We start from the raw sequence: 21984 nt of genomic DNA on the forward strand, positions 1-21984 counted from the left end.
CAGGTCAGGTCAGCTGCACAGGCAGCTGTGGGGAATCGCAAACCCTCCACCTGCCCTGGGGGCCCACGGGGTGGGGCCAGGGGCTGCTCTTGGCCCTATCACCCCAGGCAGGTGGAGGGTCCACGGCTCCTGGCCTGCTTTGGCTTGGCCAGGGCCTGGTGCAGAAGGGGCCAAGGAGGGAGCGGGGGGCTCTCCCCCACCAGCACTTTTGGGAAGGTCCCGCCCCTGCTGCATGGCCCCACCAGACCCCATCACCTATTATAGATCCAGCAGACACCTGGGAAGTTCTGTTCTGCAGCCCTCACCAGGCTGCAAGTCCCATTCCCTAGAGACAGTCCAACAATGGACTTTATGAAGAGGGAGGAGGGTTAGTTTCTGGAAGCTGACCTGCACTCAAGCACTCTGAACCCACCCACCTGATGGGCAGTCTGGCACTCTGCCTCTGACACAGCATCGGCAGCAGAGAGTAATAGCTGTCTAATACCAGAGTGAACATTGAGACAAGTCATCTCCTAGACACCATGTGGCCCAGGTTCTGTTGGCGAAGAGCCCAGAAAGCCAATGCAGCTCCCCAGGTCCATACCAGACCGAAAGGTACCTCTAGGTACCTCTCAGGACTTCATCCTGCCAGGGCTTCTGGTTTCACTCCTGGAGGACAGCAATGAGAGAGAGAGAGGGAGGAAGAGGGGGAGGCAGGGGCCAATCTGTCACCTGAGCTATGGGCCAGCAAGCGTCCAGAACATGCTAGGGGAGATTTCACTGCAGCATCTGACCCACGGTGATGAGGGCTAGTAGCAGCCATCTGCTAGCCAGGTGCAACCACAGGGGTGGGCAATACTCTGGAACTCCTGCAAGCCTAGGGTGACCAGATAGCAAGTGTAAAAAAAATCAGGACAGGGGGTGGGGATAATAGGTGCCTATATTAGAAAAAGCCCCCAAAATTGGGACTGTCCCTATAAAATTGGGACATCTGGACACCCTATGCAAGCCTGACCCCAGCTACCCAAGAGTGTCTCTTCCCTACAGCTCCTGGAGCAGTTAGATCAGCCGCCAGGCTGCTTCTGCCAGTTCTGGGTTTAGACCCACCAGGGTACTCTCAGCAGGGGGTTCCCAGGAGATGCCTGCCAAAGCCCAGCTCAGACACCTCCCAGGAAGGGGCACAACCTCCTGGCCTGGCTGAGCCTGGGCTGTATTTCATTAACCCAGTATTAAGAGGGCAATGGCGTGACACTAGTTGCCACTGCAGCCAATGCAACGTCATGGTCTATAACATTTCCCAGGTAGCCCCAGCCGCTCCAATGAAGAGAACTTTATAATTACAGAAGTATTACTAAATAGTGGTTATTTTCAAAGAGTTTTAATCAAGAGTAACAGTTTTACTGTCACACAAGCAGGAAGTTAAATAATTAACATCTGTGTTTATTTACAGTTAAGGAAGCTAGAAAAGTCCGATTCTGAAATCGCTTTTCAGAGGTCAAAGATATCAAACTCTTTCCTCCTCTCTTCCCAGTTCCCTAGTAGCAGCTCGGTCTTTCCCACTCCACAAGGGACAGTTGTTAACACTGAAAGGACCTGGTCACTGGGTTCTGGGTGGGGGGAGAAACTCACTATGGCCAGCCATTTCTAATTATCAATCTAGTTCTTCCCAGCTCCCTCCCTGCAGTCACTGTAGCCAGGGCCTGGCGTGCTGAGAACAGCCAGTGCCAGGGCACCAGATGCTGGTACTGCATTCTTAAGGGAGTACAGCTGGCAGGCAAAGCTGCTTTGGGGGATGGTGGCAAGAAACCAACTCAACTGTTAAACCATGCCAGTGCAGAGTGCAGACAAGATGGGCAAATGGGGAAGCCCAACACCCAGCCGAGATCCTGACACCTGCCCATTGTTACAGAGAACCAAGGGGATGCAGAGTTAAAAGAGAGAGGGGGAAGTGCCTGAGCAACTCACCTCCATGAGAAGCCACATGAGATCCAGTAGCTGCTGGATGAGAGGATGTGCTTCCACAGCGCCTCCCTGCTCCAGAATGCTCAGCAGGAAGTTCATGAGCACATCTTCCACCAGGTACACTTTGCACTGCAAACAGAAAGCCTGTGGTCAGCAGCTCTAGCCAGCAGCAGCACCAAACAGCAGCAGAGAACGGGTTCTCAGCACTAGACAGAGGGTCTAGGCTCAGGTGGAAAGCTGTAGATTTGCTGGGAGCCAGCATCAGGTAGGAACGGTGACTTACTGCTGCCCATGGGATATTCCTGTTACAGCAGACTGAAGATGACACGTCTGGCAGCAATGCCCGGCTCGGTGCCATGAACAGCCCAGCCCACTTCAGGAGTACATGGAAACCGTACCATTTCTGACAAGTGCCAGGCAAAAGTGGGCCACAGTAGATGTGAAAGCAAGAAAGCAGAGCCTGATTACCAAACTCAGGGTACAAAGGGCTCCAAAAGAGTGTCCCCTGCAGCACATTAACCCATAGATGGCAACTCTATGGGTGCTCCGGGGCTGGAGCACCCACAGAAAAAAATTGGTGGGTGCTGCAGCTCCCCATGGCCCCGCCCCACCCCCCTGCCCCAGCTTACCTCCACCTCCTCCACGAGCACGCCGCCATGTCCTGCTTCTGCCCCCTCCCTCCCAGCGCTTGCGCTGCGAAACAGCTGATTCGTGGGGCAGGGAGGGAGGGAGGGGGAATGCAGCGCACTGGGGGAAGAAGCGGGGCTGGGGCGGGGATTTGGGGAAGGGATCCAATAGGGGCAGGGAGGGGGCGGAGTTAGGGTAGGGACTTTGGGGATGGGGTTGGAATGGGGGCAGGGGGCACAGGCACCCACCGGCGCCGGAGAAAGTTGGCGCCTATGCATTAACTCCCTGCAATGCAGCATCAATCTCACCCCTATCACCACCACTCTGCAGTTCACTGACCAGATAGCAAGCACACACCCTGGTAAACACAAAGCCTCCACACTAGCTCTGCAATATCACTCTCTCAGTCAGGCTGTAGCAGGAGCTGCCACCCCATGGGAGAGGGGCCATTCATGACTTGGGACTACCTGACAAATAACTCTAGGCCTGTGAATTCTCCGATACCAGAGCATGTCACCTCTCCTGCCTGAGCTATGAAAACCAAGGAGGAGTTGTGGGTCCCCCTCCCTGTAAGCACTGGGGGGGGGGGGGAGCACATGCACATCCAGCAGCCAGCACTCACCATGAGAGGGGCAAAGTGGTTAAAGATGTGTGCCAGGGTGATCAGCACTGTGGGCTCTCCTTGCAGCTGCCACATCGACGTGTCCTTCTCCACCAACTTCCCCTCCTGCAAAACCAATCCCAGGAGACATAAGGCTCTGAGCAACCCCAATCCCGCCTGCAGCGCCATCATCAGACGCACGCTTGAAGGAGGGGGCAGCACTCCCTGCCTCTGCAGAGAGGACAGCAGCACAGGGGATATCCCTGAAGGGATGCCCAAAGGCATGCACATCCCCCACGCCCCATAAGGCGGCTTTCAGCAGGGAAGCCATTATAGAACTCAGTATCCAAAACGCCACAAAGCCGAAACAGCCTTTGGGGGGTGAGTTCTAGCTCAGCCAGGCCCGACACCAGATGTCAGGCAAAACCCATTCCATAAACCTGCATCCCCAGGACAGCCTGACGGTGCACATGTTTAGAAACAGAAATGCATGTTACTGCACTGCTATATGACCCCCCCCCCCCCCAAAGTGCATTTTCCCTCCTCTCCCACCATCCACACTCAGAGGAGGTGAGAGAGAGGCCTGCAGGCCTGAGGCTCAACTCCCAGCACTGGAAGGAATTTTCCAAGATACAGACAGCTGTGGGGGTGCCAGGAGTGCTCTGAGCCCACCAGGCAGTGCTGGCTCAGCAGCTGCATCTCCAGGTGCTGCCTGGTACAGCTGGGCGCCAGGCCCACAGTTATGTTTGTTTCACCCCCTGTTGCTCAGCTGTTGGGGAAGGGACCAATCAGGAGACAGTGGGTGGAATGCAGGCATGGGGATGTATGAGAGTTCATTACGTCTCAGATGCTAGGACAGGGGTTCTCAAACTGGGAGTCATGAGGTTATTACATGCAGGGTCGCAAGCTGTCAGCCTCCTCCCCAAACCCCGCTTTGCCTCCAGCATTTATAATGGTGTTAAATATAAAAAAGTGTTTTTACTTTATAAGGTGGGGGGGTCACACTCATAGGCTTGCTGTGTGAAAGGGGTCACCAGTACAAAAGTTTGAGAACCACTGTGCTAGGACAAAAGAAGGCACAAGAATTTACAGGGATGGTGACTAGAGTGCACTAGCCTTTCCCACCATGCCATGGGACATGCTCAGCTCTTCAAGTTACTGCATGTGTGCATCCCACTCACAGTGTCCGTGTGCCCAGCACAGGAGCTCAGAATGTTTTCACCAGCAGCGTCCAAAGGGGGGGAGGGGGGTCATACACACACACTGCATGGCCTCACACGCCCACTCCTCTGAGGTCATCAAGGGCACAGCAACCCCAGTGGCCACTCGGTTCCTTCTAACCATCTCAGGCAGGAAGTGGGAACAACCGTGTTGCTCCCTAGTAATCTTGTTACTTGGTCATTAGACCGGCAGTTGGTAGTTAATTCGTTCCTGGGTAGTAGTTAGTTTGGTCGCAGATAGTGTGCTTCTTTCTGTTTCAGTTAGCTTGTCAACAGTAGGGTTAAAAAAGCAGCAGCTTATGGAGAAGCAGAGGCATCATTCCTCTGATCACTGCCAGCAGCAGCGGTGAAGTAAGGGTGGCATAGTATTCCTAGCCTTACTTGTGTGCTGCTGCTGGCGCCGCGCAGCACTGTCTTCAGAGCTGAGTACCAGGCCAGGAACCACCCCTCCCCGGCCACCCAGCTCTGACTGCAGCAGAGAAGGATGGCAATACTACAAACCTACCCCCTCCCAATAGCCTTGCAACCCCCTTTTGGGTCAAGACCCCCAGTTTGAGAAATGCTGACAAAAGGGCATTCCACATGTATATTTCACCATTTTTAAATACATATTCATTGTTTGTTACAACACTGTGAAATTTAAGATTCAAATATCTGAAACCATGAAATTCAAGATTTTAAAAATGCTATGACAGTGAAATTTACCAAAATGGACCGTGAATTTGGTAGGGCCCTACCTATAGTAGAGAGCAGCATATCTGTAGTCCGTGCTCCTGCATCAGCTGGCTGAACTGTATTGATGATACTTTCAGTTGTGGCCCCTGGCCACACTATCGCTCAGCCTCAATGCTTCTCTGTCTAACTCTCCCACAGAACCTGACTCAGCTCCCTGCCGTAACATGCACTGGGAAATGATGAAAGCCCTGGGGAATCATGGGAGAAGTCACACCCTAACAGCCCTTTGGGAAAAATCACTGAAGGAGCCATGGTGCACGCCCTAACGCCAAGCTGCTGCCAAATGCCTGGCTGAACTAGGACAGCAGGGGGGATGGGTTAGACTGCCCCCAGGCTGGAGTGACTTAGGATGACAGGAGGGGGAGCAGAAGGGAGGGGAGATGGGCTAGGCTGCCATGTTTTGGAGTGAACTAGGGTAGCAGGGGATGGGGGATGAGCTAAGCCACCACGCATTGGGGCAAATAAGGATGGGGGGGGTGATGGGCTAAGCTGCCGTGTGCAGGGGTGAACTGGAACTTTAACACACACCAGCACATGCCCTGGTTAAGCTGCACATTTCACAGAGCAGTTTAGACAAGAGTTCAGAACATGATTAGTGCTCTTTTCCCTCTCCCCACATGCAGGGCAGAATGGCCTTAGATACCGTAAGGCACAGTCACTACAGAAACCAATGGTACCCAAGATGCAGAGTGAGGAGAGCACCCATAGATCCAGAGACTCCAAGGCCAGAAGGGACCACTGTGCTCATCTGCTCCACAATAATTCCTAGAGTAGAGCTTTTAGAAAACCATCTAGCCTAGATTGTAAAATTGTCAGTGATGGAGAATCCACCACAACTCTTGGTACATTGTTCCAATTATTAGTTAGCCTCACTGTTAAAGTTTACACCTTATTTCCAGTCTGAATTTCTCTAGCTTCAGCTTCCAGCCACTGGCTCATGTTAGACCTTCTCCTAGATTGAGGAATCCATTATCCAATATTTGCTTTTCAGCTGGTACTTACACACTGAAATCAAGTCTGAATGGACCAAGCTATGAGTCTCATTATAAGGCAGGTTTTCCAATCCTTTAATCATTCTTAGGATTCTTCTCTGACTCCTCTCCAATTTATCAACATCCTTCTTGAATTGTGGACACCAGAACTGGACACAGTATTCCCACAGCGGTCACACCAGTGCCAAAACCAGAGATAAAATAACCTCTCTGCTCCTACTGGAGATTCACCCATTTATGCATCCAAGAATCACATTAGCCCTTCTAGCCGCAGCATCGCACTTGGAACTCATGTTCAGATGATTATCCACCATGACCCCCATAACTTTTGCAATATCACTGCTTCCCTGAATAGTCCCGTCCTGTAAGTTTGACCTCCCCCTGCTTTGCAGGGAGTGCAGCACTTGTATCCAGCACTGGTCATGCCAGAGCACACCAAGAAACTCCCCCTTCTGACCTACATTCTTGGCTCCCAGCTGTATACATTTACACTTAGCTGTGTCAGAACACAGTGTTTGCTTGCACCCAGTTTGCCAAGCCATCCAGTTGGCTCTGTCAGTGACCTGTTGTGACAAAATGGGAATTGTCCATAACATTGTATGGATGATGTGCCTGCCAGGGACTTACCTGACTAGGGCTTGCCAACTAGTGGGTGCAGAAGGGTTAAAATGCTCCTGGGGCGAAGCAGAAGGCATGAAGTTTTTGGATTACCTGTCTGGGATGGGATGAATTGGCTGTTAAAGACAGGATGAAAGCGACCCATCTCAATTGAGGGTCCAAAAGACAAACGGGAATGTCACTGGCCAGGCCATTCACACCTAGCAACCACCAACCAGAAGCAAGATTCCCCCAGCCACACCCACCTCTCTGCTGGGAAGCAGAGAGTTGGAGAACAATGGGGAAAAGTGGCAGGTAGCTATGTTAAGAGCTGGCCTTTGGAGAGACAAAGAGCTCGCACCTGGACTGACTTCAATGTCTGAGGCTTTTTTCTGCAGCCATATTAGGAGAGCAGCAGCCATGAGCCAAAAAGCAGAAAGTCACATCCTCCCATTCCATCTAAATTACATTAAAACAATGAAATATCAGGCTATTAAGAAGGCCATCTTGTCCTAATAGCACCCACCATCACCAGATAAAGAAACATCTTCAGATCCTTAAAAAAAACTGTGTTTGATAGTTGCGATTATGAAATCTATACTTCTACTGTTTGGCCTTTATGGTCCCTACTTCTCTATTGTTGATCTGTAAGGTTTCTGTCTGGTTCTTTGATTTTTTCTGTCTGTTGCATAATTAATTTTACAAGATTTAAATCAACTAAGGTGGTGGGGTCTGGTTGGTTAAAGAATTATTTCACAATATGTTAGGATTGGTCAAAGAATTATCTTGTAATATTGTAGTAAAATGATTGGTTAAGGGACAGCTAAGCAGGACTCAAATTTCACAATATAAACTGGGGTCCAAAAGGAAGTTCTTAGGAACCAACTTCAGGATGCAGCCCCAGATCAGAGCTGCCAGACCTCAACATCCTGCCAGCCATATCATGCAGAAGCTGGAGTCCCCAGATGACCTGATCCTGACTGGCCACCAGGAAAAGTTAATTTGCCTTATTAGGAGCATTGATTATTACACCCTGAGCCCTAGGAATGGGGTATGGATGGGTGCCTCAATTAAGAGGGTTATGCCTTGAGCCCTAGGAACAGGATAAATGTGGGTGCCCTAGACAAACAAGAGGGAAAGAAAAAAAAAAAAAAAGGACAGAGCCAACATACATTCTACGGGCAGCTTGACTGGGTAGAGCCCTGGCTTTCAGCAGTATGGACTGTCTGAACCTTGGTTTCCCTTACTAGCATCAGGACTTTCATATTCTGTAGGCCAGATGACTACTAAAGCATTACCTTGTTTTTGAAAAGGTTGTCTGGTGTCACTGCAAATACCTACAGAGAGCACTGCTCCCTGAGGGGTACCATACAGACCTCCCACAGGAGTCTGGCTCGGCTGGATTTGCTGCAGGGAGCCATGGAAAGAGACAGAAATTGCTGCTAGGGGCAGACAGCTCAGAGTTGTCGAGGCCATAGGCCTGACCTGTTGAACTGTGTGGACCCTTGAGGTCTGGAACATTAAAGAGTCACTCCAGGCTGGGGCACAGACCAAACCCTGTGAATCTGACACACCTGTCCTCTTCATTATTTACTACTCCCCCAACCTGCCTGCACTTCCTATCCCAACAGGTTCTAACTGAGCAAGTTTCTAAACTAAGCGAGGTAGGAAAGATTTGTGGTGTGCTTTCAATCATGACCGGGGCTAGATCCAAGTTCTGCCCTCTGTGGGAAAGCAGAAGGCCAAGCGCACCGTGGGATAAAGCAAGTGTTTCCAGCCTGGATGATGATGAGGCAGCCTCATAAGTGTCACTGCTAGAGAAGCATTCTCTAGCTACCGTCAGCAATGGTTATTTTCATCTCCCTCTCTTGCCTGATGCTGGATGCCAGTGATGAGAATACAGATTCTCTAAGATGTGCCCACACTGCTGCCATGAGGGGCATGTCAAAAATTGGACTAGTAGAGTTGGGATCGAGTGAGAGTTAAATATGCAAAACAGTTTCACACAGCTGCAAAAATAAATACATTCTGTGGTTATGATCATACAAGCTATAAATTCAGTCTCCCTTGGTGTATAGCATCGATGGGAACTCTCACTGCTGAAAGCTGTGATACAAGAAATATTTTGTTGGTGAGAGACAAGCTTTTGAGCTTCACAGAATTTCTTTAAGTCTGGAAAAGGTAACCAGAGTATCACAACTAAATACAAGCTGGGACAGATTGTTAATGCATAAGAGATTAACACAATGCAAGAAACTACTTAAAATGAACAGGGCAATTAACATCCTTGCAGTCATGGGACAAAGGAGGATTACAAGGTTACAAGCTGTTGTAATGAGACAAAGCCGGGCTCTCTGGTGAGCCCATGATTTTTAGGCCATGTCTATGCTACACAAGTTACATTGGTATAAGCCACAGCAGTTAGTGTATAGTTTATGCGTGTGCATACTTGGTTCCTTGTGTCAGCGCTGAGCATACTCACCAGGAGTGTTGTGTCAAGGCACAATGTGATGCACTATGGGCAAGTATCCCAGTGTGCAATCCACCACTGTCTACAAGAGGCTTTTGGGAAGTTTTGGCAATGCATACTGAGGCAGGAAAGAGTCGTGCAGAGATGACTGCGAACAAGGGGTTAACTTCACAGCTTGCAACTGTCTCCACCACATAATGTCATCTATATCCCATAATTTTTGCATTTGTTTTAAAAATCCTATGAACCTATGCAGCCCTCCTGGCTATCCGCCATCTGACAGCAGTATGGAGCCTGCCCAGCTCTGCGCTATTGTCATAAGCATTGCAAGTACAGGATGAACTATCCTCTGGCATTTCCAGAGCCACAAGAACCACCAAATCAGTGGAGAACATGCTGATTTCTTGGAAGATGGATTGCCAATTCAAGGTGGTAGGTGGAGTTCACAGAGGAGCTGCAGATGATGGAGTGCTGTTTCTGGGCCCAAGGAATGAGCACTGACTGATGGGATCACATCATCATGCAGGCTTGGGATGACAAGGAGTGGCTGGAGAGCACTGAAAGGTGCTACCTGGCCCTGCTGTTTGGGTGCCTGTTAGGAATTGTATGCTGCTTCGTGCACATATTAATTTTGCAGCACTTGCTGTACATTTGATTATTACAGTTTTTGTCACTGACCCGATGAGCTGTGTCCCACTGTACAGTAACAAGTGGAACAGGAGTACTTGTGGCACCTCAGAGACGAACAAGTTTATTTGAGCATAAGCTTTCGTGGGCTACAGCCCACTTCTTCGGATATATAGAATGGAAGTCTTCTTATCAAACTGTCTGTACTGGGCTATCTTGATTATCACTTCAAAAGTTTTTTTCTCTAACTTAATTGGCCTCTCAGAGTTGGTAAGACAACTCCCACCTTTTCATGGTGTGTGTGTGTGTGTGTGTGTGTCTCCATCCTCAATATATGTTCCAGTCTATGCATCCGAAGAAGTGGGCTGTAGCCCACGAAAGCTTATGCTCAAATAAATTTGTTAGTTTCTAAGGTGCCACAAGTACTCCTGTTCTTTTTGCAGATACAGACTAACACAGCTGCTACTCTGAAACCAGTAACAAGTGGGTGCTTTCAGAACTGCTAGGCAGGCTGTAAGCATATGTTGTGAACTTATGAAGATGAATTATTTTCCAGACAGGATTTTATTCAGTCAGAAACCCAGTGCAAAGAAATCTGTGCCATTTAAAAGCAAATACACTAAAAACTTAATAAATTAATGGAACAAAACTTAAGGGGAAAGAACATTCATGTCCATTTTACCTACACCTACAACAACCGTAGCTATCACAGGTCAGTGCACATGAAGCCGAGGTTGTCCTTAATGTCCCTCGGGGTGGAGTGGTAGGGTAGGGATTCAGCCCCTGATGTCATGTGGAATATTGGGGGATGGCAGGAGGTGCTGCAGTGGAGTTCTCCATTGACTGCAAAGGGAGACGAACCCCGGATTGTTGAACCTGTAGGTCCACAAAAGGCTGCAGCACCTATATTTGCTGCCAGAGAAGCCCATTGCATCTGGGTGCATCTCCCTCTCCTTTTCCTGATGGGACTCCTGGGACTTTCCTTCCTTCTCCAGGCTGTCTGCAGTGTTCACCCTCCAGGCCCTGTGCTCACACTCTGATGCAGCACTGGCTTGCAGGATCTCACTGAACATGCCATTCCAGATCCTCCTTTCCCCTCACCTAGCTCAGGTGTCCTGCAGGCATGGAATGGGAACCCCACAAGGCGACAATGGCAGCAGAGGCAGATAACACACACAAGTACCACTGTTGATATAGTCCCAATGGAAAGTGAACATTAAGCTTCAGAAATCCCTTCTCTTGCTCCCCTAAAGCTTTAAACAAGAATGTCTGTGCTTATTGACACTTCTGCTTTGGAGTGCTTGTGCACAACTCCCCACTCAGCACCAGCCACGGTGAGCACGGCTCGCAAGGGGTGAGCGAAATGCAGAGTGAACTGCTTGGCTCCATGAAACCGAGTACAGGGCACTGGCATTCAATACTGGCAGTTTTCCAGATACAACAGTGATTTTAGCAGATCTCTCACTCCTGAGGCTAACAAAAGGCACAGAGCACAGCTGCTGTTGGCATCACAAAGCCACCCAGACCCAGATAGAATCATAGAAGATTAGGGATGGAAGAGACTTCAGGAGGTCATCTAGTCCAACCCTCTACTCAAAGCAGGACCAACCAAACTATAACAACCCAGCCAGGGCTTCATCAAGCCAGGCCTTAAAAACCTCTAAGGAAGGAGATTTCCACCACCTCCCTAGGTAAACCATTCCAGTGCTTCACCACCCTCCTAGTGAAATAGTTTTTCCTATTATCCAACTGAGACCTCCTGCGCTGCAACTTGAGAACATTGCTCCTTGTTCTGTCATCTGCCAACACCGAGAACAGCCTAGCTCCATCATCTTTGGAACCCCCCTTCAGGTAGTTGAAGGCTGCTATCAAATCCCCCCTCACTCTTCTCTTCTGCAGACTAAATAAGCCCAGTTCCTTCAGCTGCTCCTCATAAGGTCATGTGCCCCAGCCCCCTAATCATTTTCATTGCCCTCCGCTGGACTCTCTCCAATTTGTCCACATCCTTTCTGTAGTAGGGAGCCCAAAACTGGACGCAATACTCCAGATGTGGCCTCACCAGTGCTGAATAAAGGGGAATAATCACTTCCCTCAATCTGCTGGCAATGCTCCTACTAATGCAGCCCAATATGCCGTTAGCCATCCTGGCAACAAGGGCACACTGCTGACTCATATCCAGCTTCTCATCCACTGTAATCCCCAGATCCTTTTCTGCAGAACTGCTGCTTAGCCAGTTGGTCCCCAGCCGGTAGCAGTGCATGGGATTCTTCTGTCCTAAGTGCAGGACTCTGCTCTTGCCCTTGTTGAACCTCATCAGATTTCTTTTGGCCCAATCCTCCAATTTGTCTAGATCACTCTGGATCGTATCCCTACCCTAGAGCATATCTACCTCTCCCCCCAGCTTAGTGTCATCGGAAAACTTGCTGAGGGTGTAATCCAGTGGTTCTCAAACTTTTGTACTGGTGACCCCTTTCACATAGCAAGCCCCTGAGTGCAACCCCCCTTATAAATTAAAAACACTTTAAAATATATTTAACACCATTATAAATACTGGACGCAAAGCGGGGTTTGGGGTGGAGGCGGACAGCTCACAACCCCCCATATAACCACCTCACAACCCCCTCCCTGAGAGGTCCCAACCCCCAGTTTGAGAACCCCTGGTGTAATCCATCCCATCATCCAGATCATTACATAAAGATGCTGAACAAAACTGGCTCCAGGACAGACCCCTAGGGCACTCCGCTTGATACTGGCTGCCAACTAGACATCGAGCCGTTGATCACTACCTGTTGAGCCCGATGATCTAGCCAGATTTCTATCCACCTTATAGTCCATCCATCCAATCCATACTTCTTTAACTTGCTGGCAAGAATACTGTGGGAAACCGTATCAAAAGCTTTGCTAAAGTCAAGGTATATCACGTCCACTGCTTTCCCCATATTCACAGAGCCAGTTATCTCACCACAGAAGGCAATCAGGTTGGTCAGGCATGACTTGCCCTTGGTGAATCCATGTTGACTGTTCCTGATCACCTTCCTCTCCTCCAAGTGCTTCAAAATGGATTCCTTGAGGACCTGCTCCATGATTTTTCCAGGGACTGAGGTGAGGCTGACCGGTCTGTAGCTCCCGGATTCTCCTCCTTCCCTTTTTTAAAGATGGGCACTATATTTGCCTTGTTCCAATCGTCCAGGACCTCCCCCGATCACCACGAGTTTTCAAAGATAATGGCCAATGGCTCTGCAATCATATCAGCCAACTCCCTCGGGTGCATTGCATCCGGCCCCATGGACTTGTGCATGTCCAGCTTTTCTAAATAGTCCTGAACCTGTTTTCACCACTGAGGGCTGCTCACCTTCTCTCCATACTGTGCTGCCCAGTGCAGTAGTCTGGGAGCTGACCTAGTCTGTGAAGAGTGAGGCAAATAAACAGTGCCTGCTGAAGTTATTGCTGAGTGCAGTGGGAAGTGTCCTACCGAGGAAGTAATAAGGCAGTCATCCCTAGAAACCTTTGGGAGAGCATTGCAGAGAACCTCCATGAAAGTTTCACCAAAATCTCTCAGGAAGATTCAAGGAACCTGTGTACATAAACTGCTTGGTGTGCCCTCCCACCACCCTTGCTTAACTCTACAGGGCACTGAAAAGTAGATGATAATGCTACCTCTTTGTTCCACCGCTACCTCTTCTTGTACAAGTAAATTAATGAAAAGTTGATAGTTGTGTCCTTTTAAGATGAGAGCACCATCGGTATAGCATTGTAATGGGAAACACAATTACACACTTATCTGAGGTTCCTTCCCCTACATCAGGCTCGCCCATGCTCAAAAGCTGGGACTGCAGTGGAATCTCAAACAGGTCCTGGCTCGTGGCATATCTGGACCCCCGAGTCACACATTCCCCATCCTCTTCTTCCTCAACCTCCTCACTGTTCACGCCTGGGGCCTAAGGCTCAGGCTCCTTGGAGGTATCCCTGATGGTCTGTGGGGTGGTGATGGGGTCTCTGCAGAGTATGGCATGCGTCTTTGTAAAAGCGGCAGGTCTACAGCTTGGCAATGGATTGACTGTTGGCCTCCCTGGCCTTCTGATACACCTGTTGCATTCTTACACTTTCACACAGCATGGTGCTGGTCCCTGTCATACCCCTTCTCCTGCATCCCCCATACAATCTGCTCATGGATGTCCAGATTTCTACTACTGGTCCGTAGCTGTGCCTGCAGAACCTTTTCTCCCAACAGGCCCAGGAATCCAATAGCTCCTGTCTACTCCAAGCCAGAGTGCCTGGAGCACGTAGCTGGCATGATGAGTTGGGCAGTCGTACACAATAGAGAGCTGCTCGATGTGCTCGTCAAGACAATCAAGAAAAGACATTTCAAAAATTCACACGGCTTTAAAGATGTAGTGGGGGGCCTTCCGGTCTCTGTGACCCCTGGGCAGTGGAGTTCACAATCGTGACCAGAGCAGTCAGTGTCAGGCATTGTGGGACGGCTGCTGAAGGACTGTTAGGGTAGACATAAGTAATGCAGTGTCTACATTCATGCTGCAGCCACCTCCATACATCGACCATGGCTCGGTGCCCCTTGGGGAAGTGGTGATGCTGAGTTGCTGTAACAGGGTGCTTACACCAGTAGGACACACGCTTAAGGGTAGACACATGCACAACTAGGTCAACACAAGGCAGCTTAAACGACCCAACTTTGCATGTAGACCAGGACTTTGAGTCCAGCAGAGTTATGAATTTATGTTCCCAAGCTCATTTTTTGAAGGTGTTGTGCAGGTTTCCTTTGAGGATGAGGACTGAGAGGTCAGACATTGAGAGATCGCTTTGGGAAAGGCATTCCCCACAAGTGCGAGGGTGTTTTGATCTTTTATCATTTTTCTGTACAAGCTTGCCTACATTGGTGTTGTGGAGCATTTGATGCATGGGATGAGGTATACCACAGGTTGTGATAGACATATGTAGGACCCATGGATCCTAAAAAGTGTTATGGGGGTACTGATCATCTTAACGGTGGAGCTATGTCTGAAGTTTTGCATCCTTTATTCTGCCAGAGTCTGGTGCCTCTGAGTTTGTGGGTCCTGGTCTGTGGGGAGCTCGCTTCTGATACTGTAGAGGTATTAATTGACCACTTTGTTTAAAGTGGTTTCTTGCAATGTGTGTTAACACCTCATGTTTAATCTGTTCCACCTTGTATTTAGCTGCGACACTGAGGACCTTTCCCAGACCTGAAGAACTCCTCTGTGCAGTTCGAAAACTTCTCTCTTACTGGACCAGCTTCTGTTGGTGGAAGAGACATGACCTCACTCACCTTGTGTCTCTAATGTCCTGGGACCAACATGGCTACAACACCACTGCAAACAAAAAATATTTTAAACAAGCTAGAGATGACCTATTGCAACTTTTGAGTGATAGGCAATTAGGAGTCACCAAGTCACAGGAGCCCCCACAAACACATACCACTGAAGGTAGAGAGTATCCTCAGAGTTTTAAGAGATTTTAAAGTGCCAGGCAGAGGGAAGGCAGCAGCACAAATTTCCTAGAATCTTAGCCTCACTAACCTGATGATGCCAACTTACCAACACGTCTATCCCAATGTGAATAACATTCTTCAGATAGCCCAACAGCTTGTGAGCTTCCACCAGGTCCATGCTGGGCGGGTCCTGCAGGGGGCGATATCCCTCCACCGGATAAGTGCTGGAGTGTTAAGAAAAGTCTACTAGCCAGAACACAACAGAAGACCTGTCCCACTGGCTCCGCAAGGAGACTGCCATGCATGTGCTGTATTATACAGTCCATATAGTCTCTGGTCAGAGCTTGAGGCCACCCCATGCTTGCAAGTCTGTGTGCCAAGCAGGGCACAGACATTCCAAGAGGCCACAAGGAAGTACAAGTATTTCAGACTTTGCTCTTCTGCATCTCAGTGACTGAGATCACCTCTGGGCTCCTCAGACCCGAGAGCCACACAGCTATGGGCTGCCATTCCCAACCCTCTCACCAATGTGAGGCAGTTTTGCCATGCCAGGAGATACAATAGAGCACCCTCAGCCCAGAGTGGAGGATGGGAAGGGCCCATAGCAAAGGGGGCCCACACTCCTGGCCCCTTTGGGACTTCTACACTTAGAGTAAGATACAGTGAAGGGGTCTTGGCACTCAAGACCAGTCAGCCTACAGCTGAGACAGCATTATACCCACTTCACTTGAGAGCAAAGTGGAACACCCCCAGTACAGGAGAAGGCCCTTCGTATTGCCACACCTGCTTAACTTCCCACCCTAGGGGCTGCGAAGAGCGCATCTGAGCAGGATGAGCGAGGGCAGGATCATGGATTGCAGAGTTTGGCTGTGCACTCAGCACCCCTCACCCAGAATGGTCTAGGTGCCAGCTGTTCTTCCCCCAGGCTTGCTGTGAAAGGATATCGGAGTGGGCGGCTGCCGAAGTTAAAAGCGACTGATTCTTTAAAGGAGAGGCTGATAGCGGGGAAATACGCCATGCCAGCTCCCCTGGTGATGTTATCGAAAGCTGTTCCCAGAGACACACCATTCCTGAAAGAAGAGACAGCCTCCATGGGGCTTAACTAGCCTGGAAGAGGTTAGTGGTTGATCCATCTCAGAGACCATGTTTGGAGGAGGAGGCAATAGACCAGACACTTCTCTTATTTACTGTGATCACACAGCAAGGGGGAGATGTGCACTGGCAGATACGGAAATCACCACCAAGCACCAGGGGCCCATGAATCCATACCAGACATGCGCTCCAGAATCTCATTCAGAAAATGTGTCTCTAGCCTTTTTAGTGCTGAGGTAACCCTGAAAACATGAACGGAATATGTAGCAATAATGGTATCCAATACACCACAGATAACACTCAGCGGGTGTGATTTGCCCTGTTCATCTATGTCAGTGCCCTGCAGATCTCAGATTCCTCAGCCACAGCATTCAACTTGCAGCACAGGGTAAATTCCACAGCTGATCAGGCTGCCCACATCCTGTTTCCTGTCCCCCTGCCTGGCTGGGACCTGCCTGCAGCTGCCTCTTGGTCCCCTGTGTATGCTCCCTGCACAGATCTATGGTGCCAGGCAATGGAGGGGAGGGGGGTCAGAGACGTAGAACTGGAGCCAAGAAGCCGCAAGTGCAGCTAGAGCAGCAAGGCAGCTGCAGATGAGCTGCTGATGCTGGCTACAAGCCGCCCCATCTCCAACACAGATTGGCAGGCCTGGGCCTAATAGGTGCTGCCAAGGTCCCTGTAGTCAGCAAGCACAACAAGAACCCAGCATCAAAATCAAGCAAGTTATGTTGAAGAGGATTTTCTCCAGAGCCATGGCTGTGGGCCTGGGGGGTGGGAACGTGAGGGATGTCACAGACAGACCATGTTAGCACTGCTATGGAATTCAGTCCCATTGTGCCGCAGAGTGCTTGTGCCATGCCACCAGCACTAAGCCCACAGGACATGTGCAGGGGCCTGGCCTGGGACAGGCATTGCAGGGTAACACTTTGCTAACCTGTTTAGCAAGGAAAACCAAAAACAGACACCCCTGGGTGAAGGACATTTCCCCCCCCGAGTAGGGGCCCTGTGCCTAGCCGGACTCCAGCAGGGCCTGGTCTGCAGATGCTGGGCACCCACAGCGCCCATGAACTCTCAACATCAGCCCCTCCATAGGCTTTACTTTTCAGGGCCAGAAAGTGCTCTGTGCTTTGCCCACCAGGTCCAACAGCAATGTGTTCTCATGGTGCTGCTCCCAGTTCCCAGCAGGAGGAAGCAAATCCTGGTGCCAATGTAATTAGGAGGGAGGGGCCATGAGCTGTTCCCATTCCGACTGGGAAGCTAAGGGCTTGTCTACACAGTCCCTCATGTGGACTACAGGGGTGCAAACTGCAGCATGCACTGAAGTGCTGTGATGTAACTGCACTGGACACTGCGGACGTGAACTTAGTCCTGCCATGAGTGCGGGGGACTGGACTAGATAACCTCTCGAAGTCCCTTCCCAGTCCTATGCTTCCATTATTCCATTTCACATTAACATAGTCTTGTGTGTACAGAGCAAACTAGGCACCTTGCAGTTCATGCCAGCAGCGTCCACACCGCAGCTACAGTGCAGTACTTTTGTGGACACTGCAGTTCACACCTGCAGTCTGTACTACTGTGCAACCTTAGAGCATCTTCTCCACAAAGCACCTGCATTCAGTCCTTGCCGTGCATCAGAAACGCCCATCACTTTCTGGACTCCTCTCCCTTGGCCGGCACCCAGCAGCAGTTTGCTCCACACCGGAGATTCCCATTCCCTGGAGAGAATACTGCCACACTCCACTGGGCCTGTTTTGCCAATCAACCAGCTGTCATAGAGCCAAGCCCAGCAAGCCCCAGCTTGCCCTGGCCCCGGAGAAAGTGCCTCACACTCAACGGGAACAGGAGTGCAGGCTGTTACACTTCAAGTGCCCCAGAAGGGGGAGCTCATCTACCCTTCATCACATAGCTGCCTGGGATTGCGTTTAAAGGTGACCTTGAAGGGATTTTTTTTTTCCCCAAGAGATTATCCATTGGAAAGCAGCAAAAAAGGCCCAAAGGCAGCTTGCAAGGGTTCCCCCACCACCACCCCTCCCCCAGACAGGATGGCTGGGGGTGTGGGTGGCATATTTGGAACTCTCACCCTTTAAACAGAGAGCTGGGGATAGACTCTTTAACAAAGTCACTGAAGATAAACAGCTGTTCAATTTACAGCAGCATTAGACAGTCTGACTGGAGCTCCCTTTCCTCACTCACTCAACTTTCACTCTTCGGCGTCATGCACTATTATTTTACTAGCTCTCCAGCCCCAGAGTCTTCCAAGCTAGACATGAATGGAATTTCTCATGGAAAACACAAGCAGAAAAAAAAAAGTGTTTCTAAAGACACTTTTCAGGCTTTCTGTAGCCACTAGACAGTGCAAAGAACAAGCCCCATTCGCAGTCTGCTTTGCAGCTCCCTTTAACAACTAATTCCAGCACTCACCTACATCTAGTTCTCTAGCTTTGTACCAGCCTTTTAGAAGTTTAAAACCAAGATCTGATGCAGATTTGCCCTTCCCATTAGCACAGTCCCTCTGCTCACCACTTTGTGTGCCTGCAGCAGCTCTGCATCTGTCAGACAGCTACTGCTGCAGGGGAGTCCATGGAATGGGGCAGGGGGAGTTTTCACAAGTGCAATATTGCGATGGTGCAGAACTCCATGCAACGCCTCAGACACCTGACCCAGAGCCCTGAGTGATTCCCCACCACACCTAGCCTGCCTAGTGGCACTCCCCCACTCCTGAAGGCACAGCCTGAACCCCTGGGCTGCTTTAAGCTGTCTTCACTACAAAGTTAACCTGGCTCCCAGGTACAAACAAACCTCTGACCTACATTTGACAGAGCTTTCAACCCAGACCAGCTAGCTCATCTGGGGCTATAGGCTAAAGCCCAGGTGCTGCTTTCACTTGGGCTTGTACCCCATCCAGTTTGCAGTAAGGAAGCAGGTTCATGCCAATAGTACTCCAATACCTTCCCACAATTCCTCATGTGCCCAGGACAGACAAGTTCTCCCATGACTCACTGCAAAACGATCAGAGCATCTCAGCTTACTGCAGTGCTAAGAACCATGGGATATGCCCCCAGTAGTCCTAGCAACACACTCGGAGGAGTGCAGCACCAGTGTGGACCAGTGTTCCCTCTAATTTTCCCCCACACACATGTGCGGAACGAATTTTGTTATGTGCACCAATATGGAGGTGATGTGTCACAAAATTCACATGGTGGGGGTGAGGCCAAGGGGTTCAGAGTGTGGGGGCTCCAGCTGGGGTTGCAGGCTCTGGGGTGGGGCCAGGAATGAGGAGTTTCGGGTGCAGGACAGGCTGCCCCAGAGCTACAGCAGGGAAAGAGGACTTCCCCCAGCTCTCTCTCCCTGCATCAGCACCTGGGCTGGGGAGAATAGGCACCTTTCCACCAGCTGTGGCAGGCCCGGGGCTGGGCTGGGGCCGGTGGGGAGGGGCACCTCTCCCCTGGTCGCAGCAGGCCCGGGGCCAGGGTCAGTGGGGAGGGGTGCCTCTCCCCCAGCGACAGCAGGCCCAGGGCTGGGGAAGAGGCATCTCTCCCTGCCACAGCCCTGAGTGCCTGCACGGCACTTAATAGGCTGCTGTGCGACTGCGCAGCTTAGAGGGAACTTAGGTGTGGACCCAATAACTTGACCAGGTATTCGCAGTGTGGCTGCTCACATCTGGGCTAGGTTAACCCAAGCGCCATTCACCTGTGTTAGCTCTGCACCAAAGACAGACCCTTTAAGTCAGGGGTCAGCAACCTTTCAGAAGTGGTGTGCTGAGTCTTCATTTATTCACTTTAATTTAAGGTTTGGCGTGCCAGTAATACATTTTAACGTTTTTAGAAGGTCTCTTTCTATAAGTCTATAATATATAACTAAACTATGTTGTATGTAAAGTAAATAAGGTTTTTAAAATGTTTAAGAGGCTTCATTTAAAATTAAATTAAAATGCAGAGCCCCCTGGACCGGTGGCCAGGACCTGGGCAGTGTGAGTGCCACTGCAAATCAGCTCGCATGCCGCCTTTGGCACGCGTGCCATAGGTTGCCTACCCATGCTTTAAGTCATGCTCAGAAGTAAACCATTTGCGTTCCATGACTATTAGGAGCCAGGGAGAAAGGGTAAGTACCCTACCAAGCTGCTACTTTGGCCAAGGATTCAGCCATGGGAGTACAATATTCCTGGCGGTTGCCAGGAGGAGCTCAACCAAGGCCTGGCAGCATCTGTTGAGAATAGAGGAAAGAGGAATATTTACACTAAGCAGGGCTAGTCAATGCAGCAGGGAGCCCTGCAAAGATGCTTACAGGCAGAAAGCAATGGTCCCCTCATCCAGGTCTATCAGACAGCTGACGATGTCTCCTGCCGCCCAGGACTGCAGAAAGAGAAAGAAAAGGTTTAGAGGCTTATCCAGGTGTTCGACCAGCTTCCCATTAGATATTCCCAAACCAGAGCAGGACCAGATACCTATCCCAGACTCTTGGACTGGGAAGAGAAGAACTGGCCAAAACATGGGGTTTATGGGAAATTTTGCGTTTTTGCAATTTGGTTTCATTACAAAAAGGAATGAATCAAAATTCGTGTAAGTGTCCCATGAACCAGAAATCCGCCCCACACACACCCCAAATTGATTTCAGTAACACGGACATGTTTCCAAAACAAACACTAGTGTCAGTTTAGGGAGCCCACTGCCCATGAGTCTGGAAGCCCTGAGGGTCCCTGGCCCAGGGCAGTCCACATGGCAGTGCTGTCACAGATCCCAAGAAAGTCTCAGGGCTTCCAAGCTCCTGGTTTCTCAGCAGGCAGTTTGGGAAGCCCTGTAAGTCTGGGCTCAATCCAAGGTTCTCAGGAGCTTCCAGGGCCCCTGGAGCCATCCCCAGTTAGAGTCAGGGCTCCCCGCTCCACAGCAGGGGCCCTGGAAGCTCTGGCAAAGCCAGGCTGCCCTAGAGTCAGACACCATGGAAAACTGGGGTCCCTCACCTCAGGATAGTCTGTACAGTGGGAGGCTCTGCCTCCCAGAGCTGGTGGGGGACCAGGCACTATGTCTCAGCAGCCCCCCGGAAAAGCTTGTGTCAATTTCACTTGCAGAAAGCAAAGATGTCAAGAGCCTTCCAAAGACAAAATACACCCAAGCACCTGTGGGTGAACACTTTTCCCAAAGTGATCACTCTATATCCGACCTCTCAGTCCTCATCCTCAAAGAAGCCTGCACAATTCCCTCAAAAGACAAGCTTGGGAGCTTAAATTCATAACTTTGCTAGGCTCTAAAAATCATGGGCTGAATAGAGATACTGGATTTATGGCTTATTACAATAATCTATAACCCACTACCAACCTCCCCCAGCTGCTCCCCATGCCCTTCCTTTCCTCCCTATGAACGGAGGGCTGTTAACAGGCCACTTCACCTTGAATGGTCCCTTGAAATGCGTTAAACTACTTCAATAATCTGTTCCACCTTGTATTTAGCTGTGGCACTTGGAGTACATTTCACAGACCTGAGAAGCATGTCTCAGTCCGCAACAGAAATTGGTCAATAAGAGATATGACCTCACTCACCTTAGAATCATAGAATCATTGTCTCTCTAAGACTGAGCCTTGCAGACAGGCACAGCCAGGAGCACTCATTCTGACTTTCCTGACA

At 50.1% G+C, this 21984-nt stretch overlaps 1 protein-coding gene across 5 annotated transcripts in view; it reads right to left on the reverse strand.

The window, feature by feature from the left end:
• Positions 1-21984, reverse strand: part of RNF123 (ring finger protein 123) — a 128939-nt gene that overhangs the window by 90858 nt on the left and 16097 nt on the right. For all 5 annotated transcript variants that reach the window (XM_054033815.1, XM_054033814.1, XM_054033816.1 and 2 more), the window contains exons 9-13: positions 20651-20718; positions 16219-16344; positions 15381-15495; positions 3191-3295; positions 1945-2070 (exon numbers count right to left, since the gene is read on the reverse strand). In XM_054033815.1, coding sequence (XP_053889790.1) covers positions 1945-2070; positions 3191-3295; positions 15381-15495; positions 16219-16344; positions 20651-20718 — 540 coding nt within the window. The remainder of the gene's footprint in view (positions 1-1944; positions 2071-3190; positions 3296-15380; positions 15496-16218; positions 16345-20650; positions 20719-21984) is intronic.

This window comes from Malaclemys terrapin, chromosome 7 (assembly GCF_027887155.1).
Source record: "Malaclemys terrapin pileata isolate rMalTer1 chromosome 7, rMalTer1.hap1, whole genome shotgun sequence".
Taxonomy (NCBI): domain Eukaryota; kingdom Metazoa; phylum Chordata; order Testudines; family Emydidae; genus Malaclemys; species Malaclemys terrapin.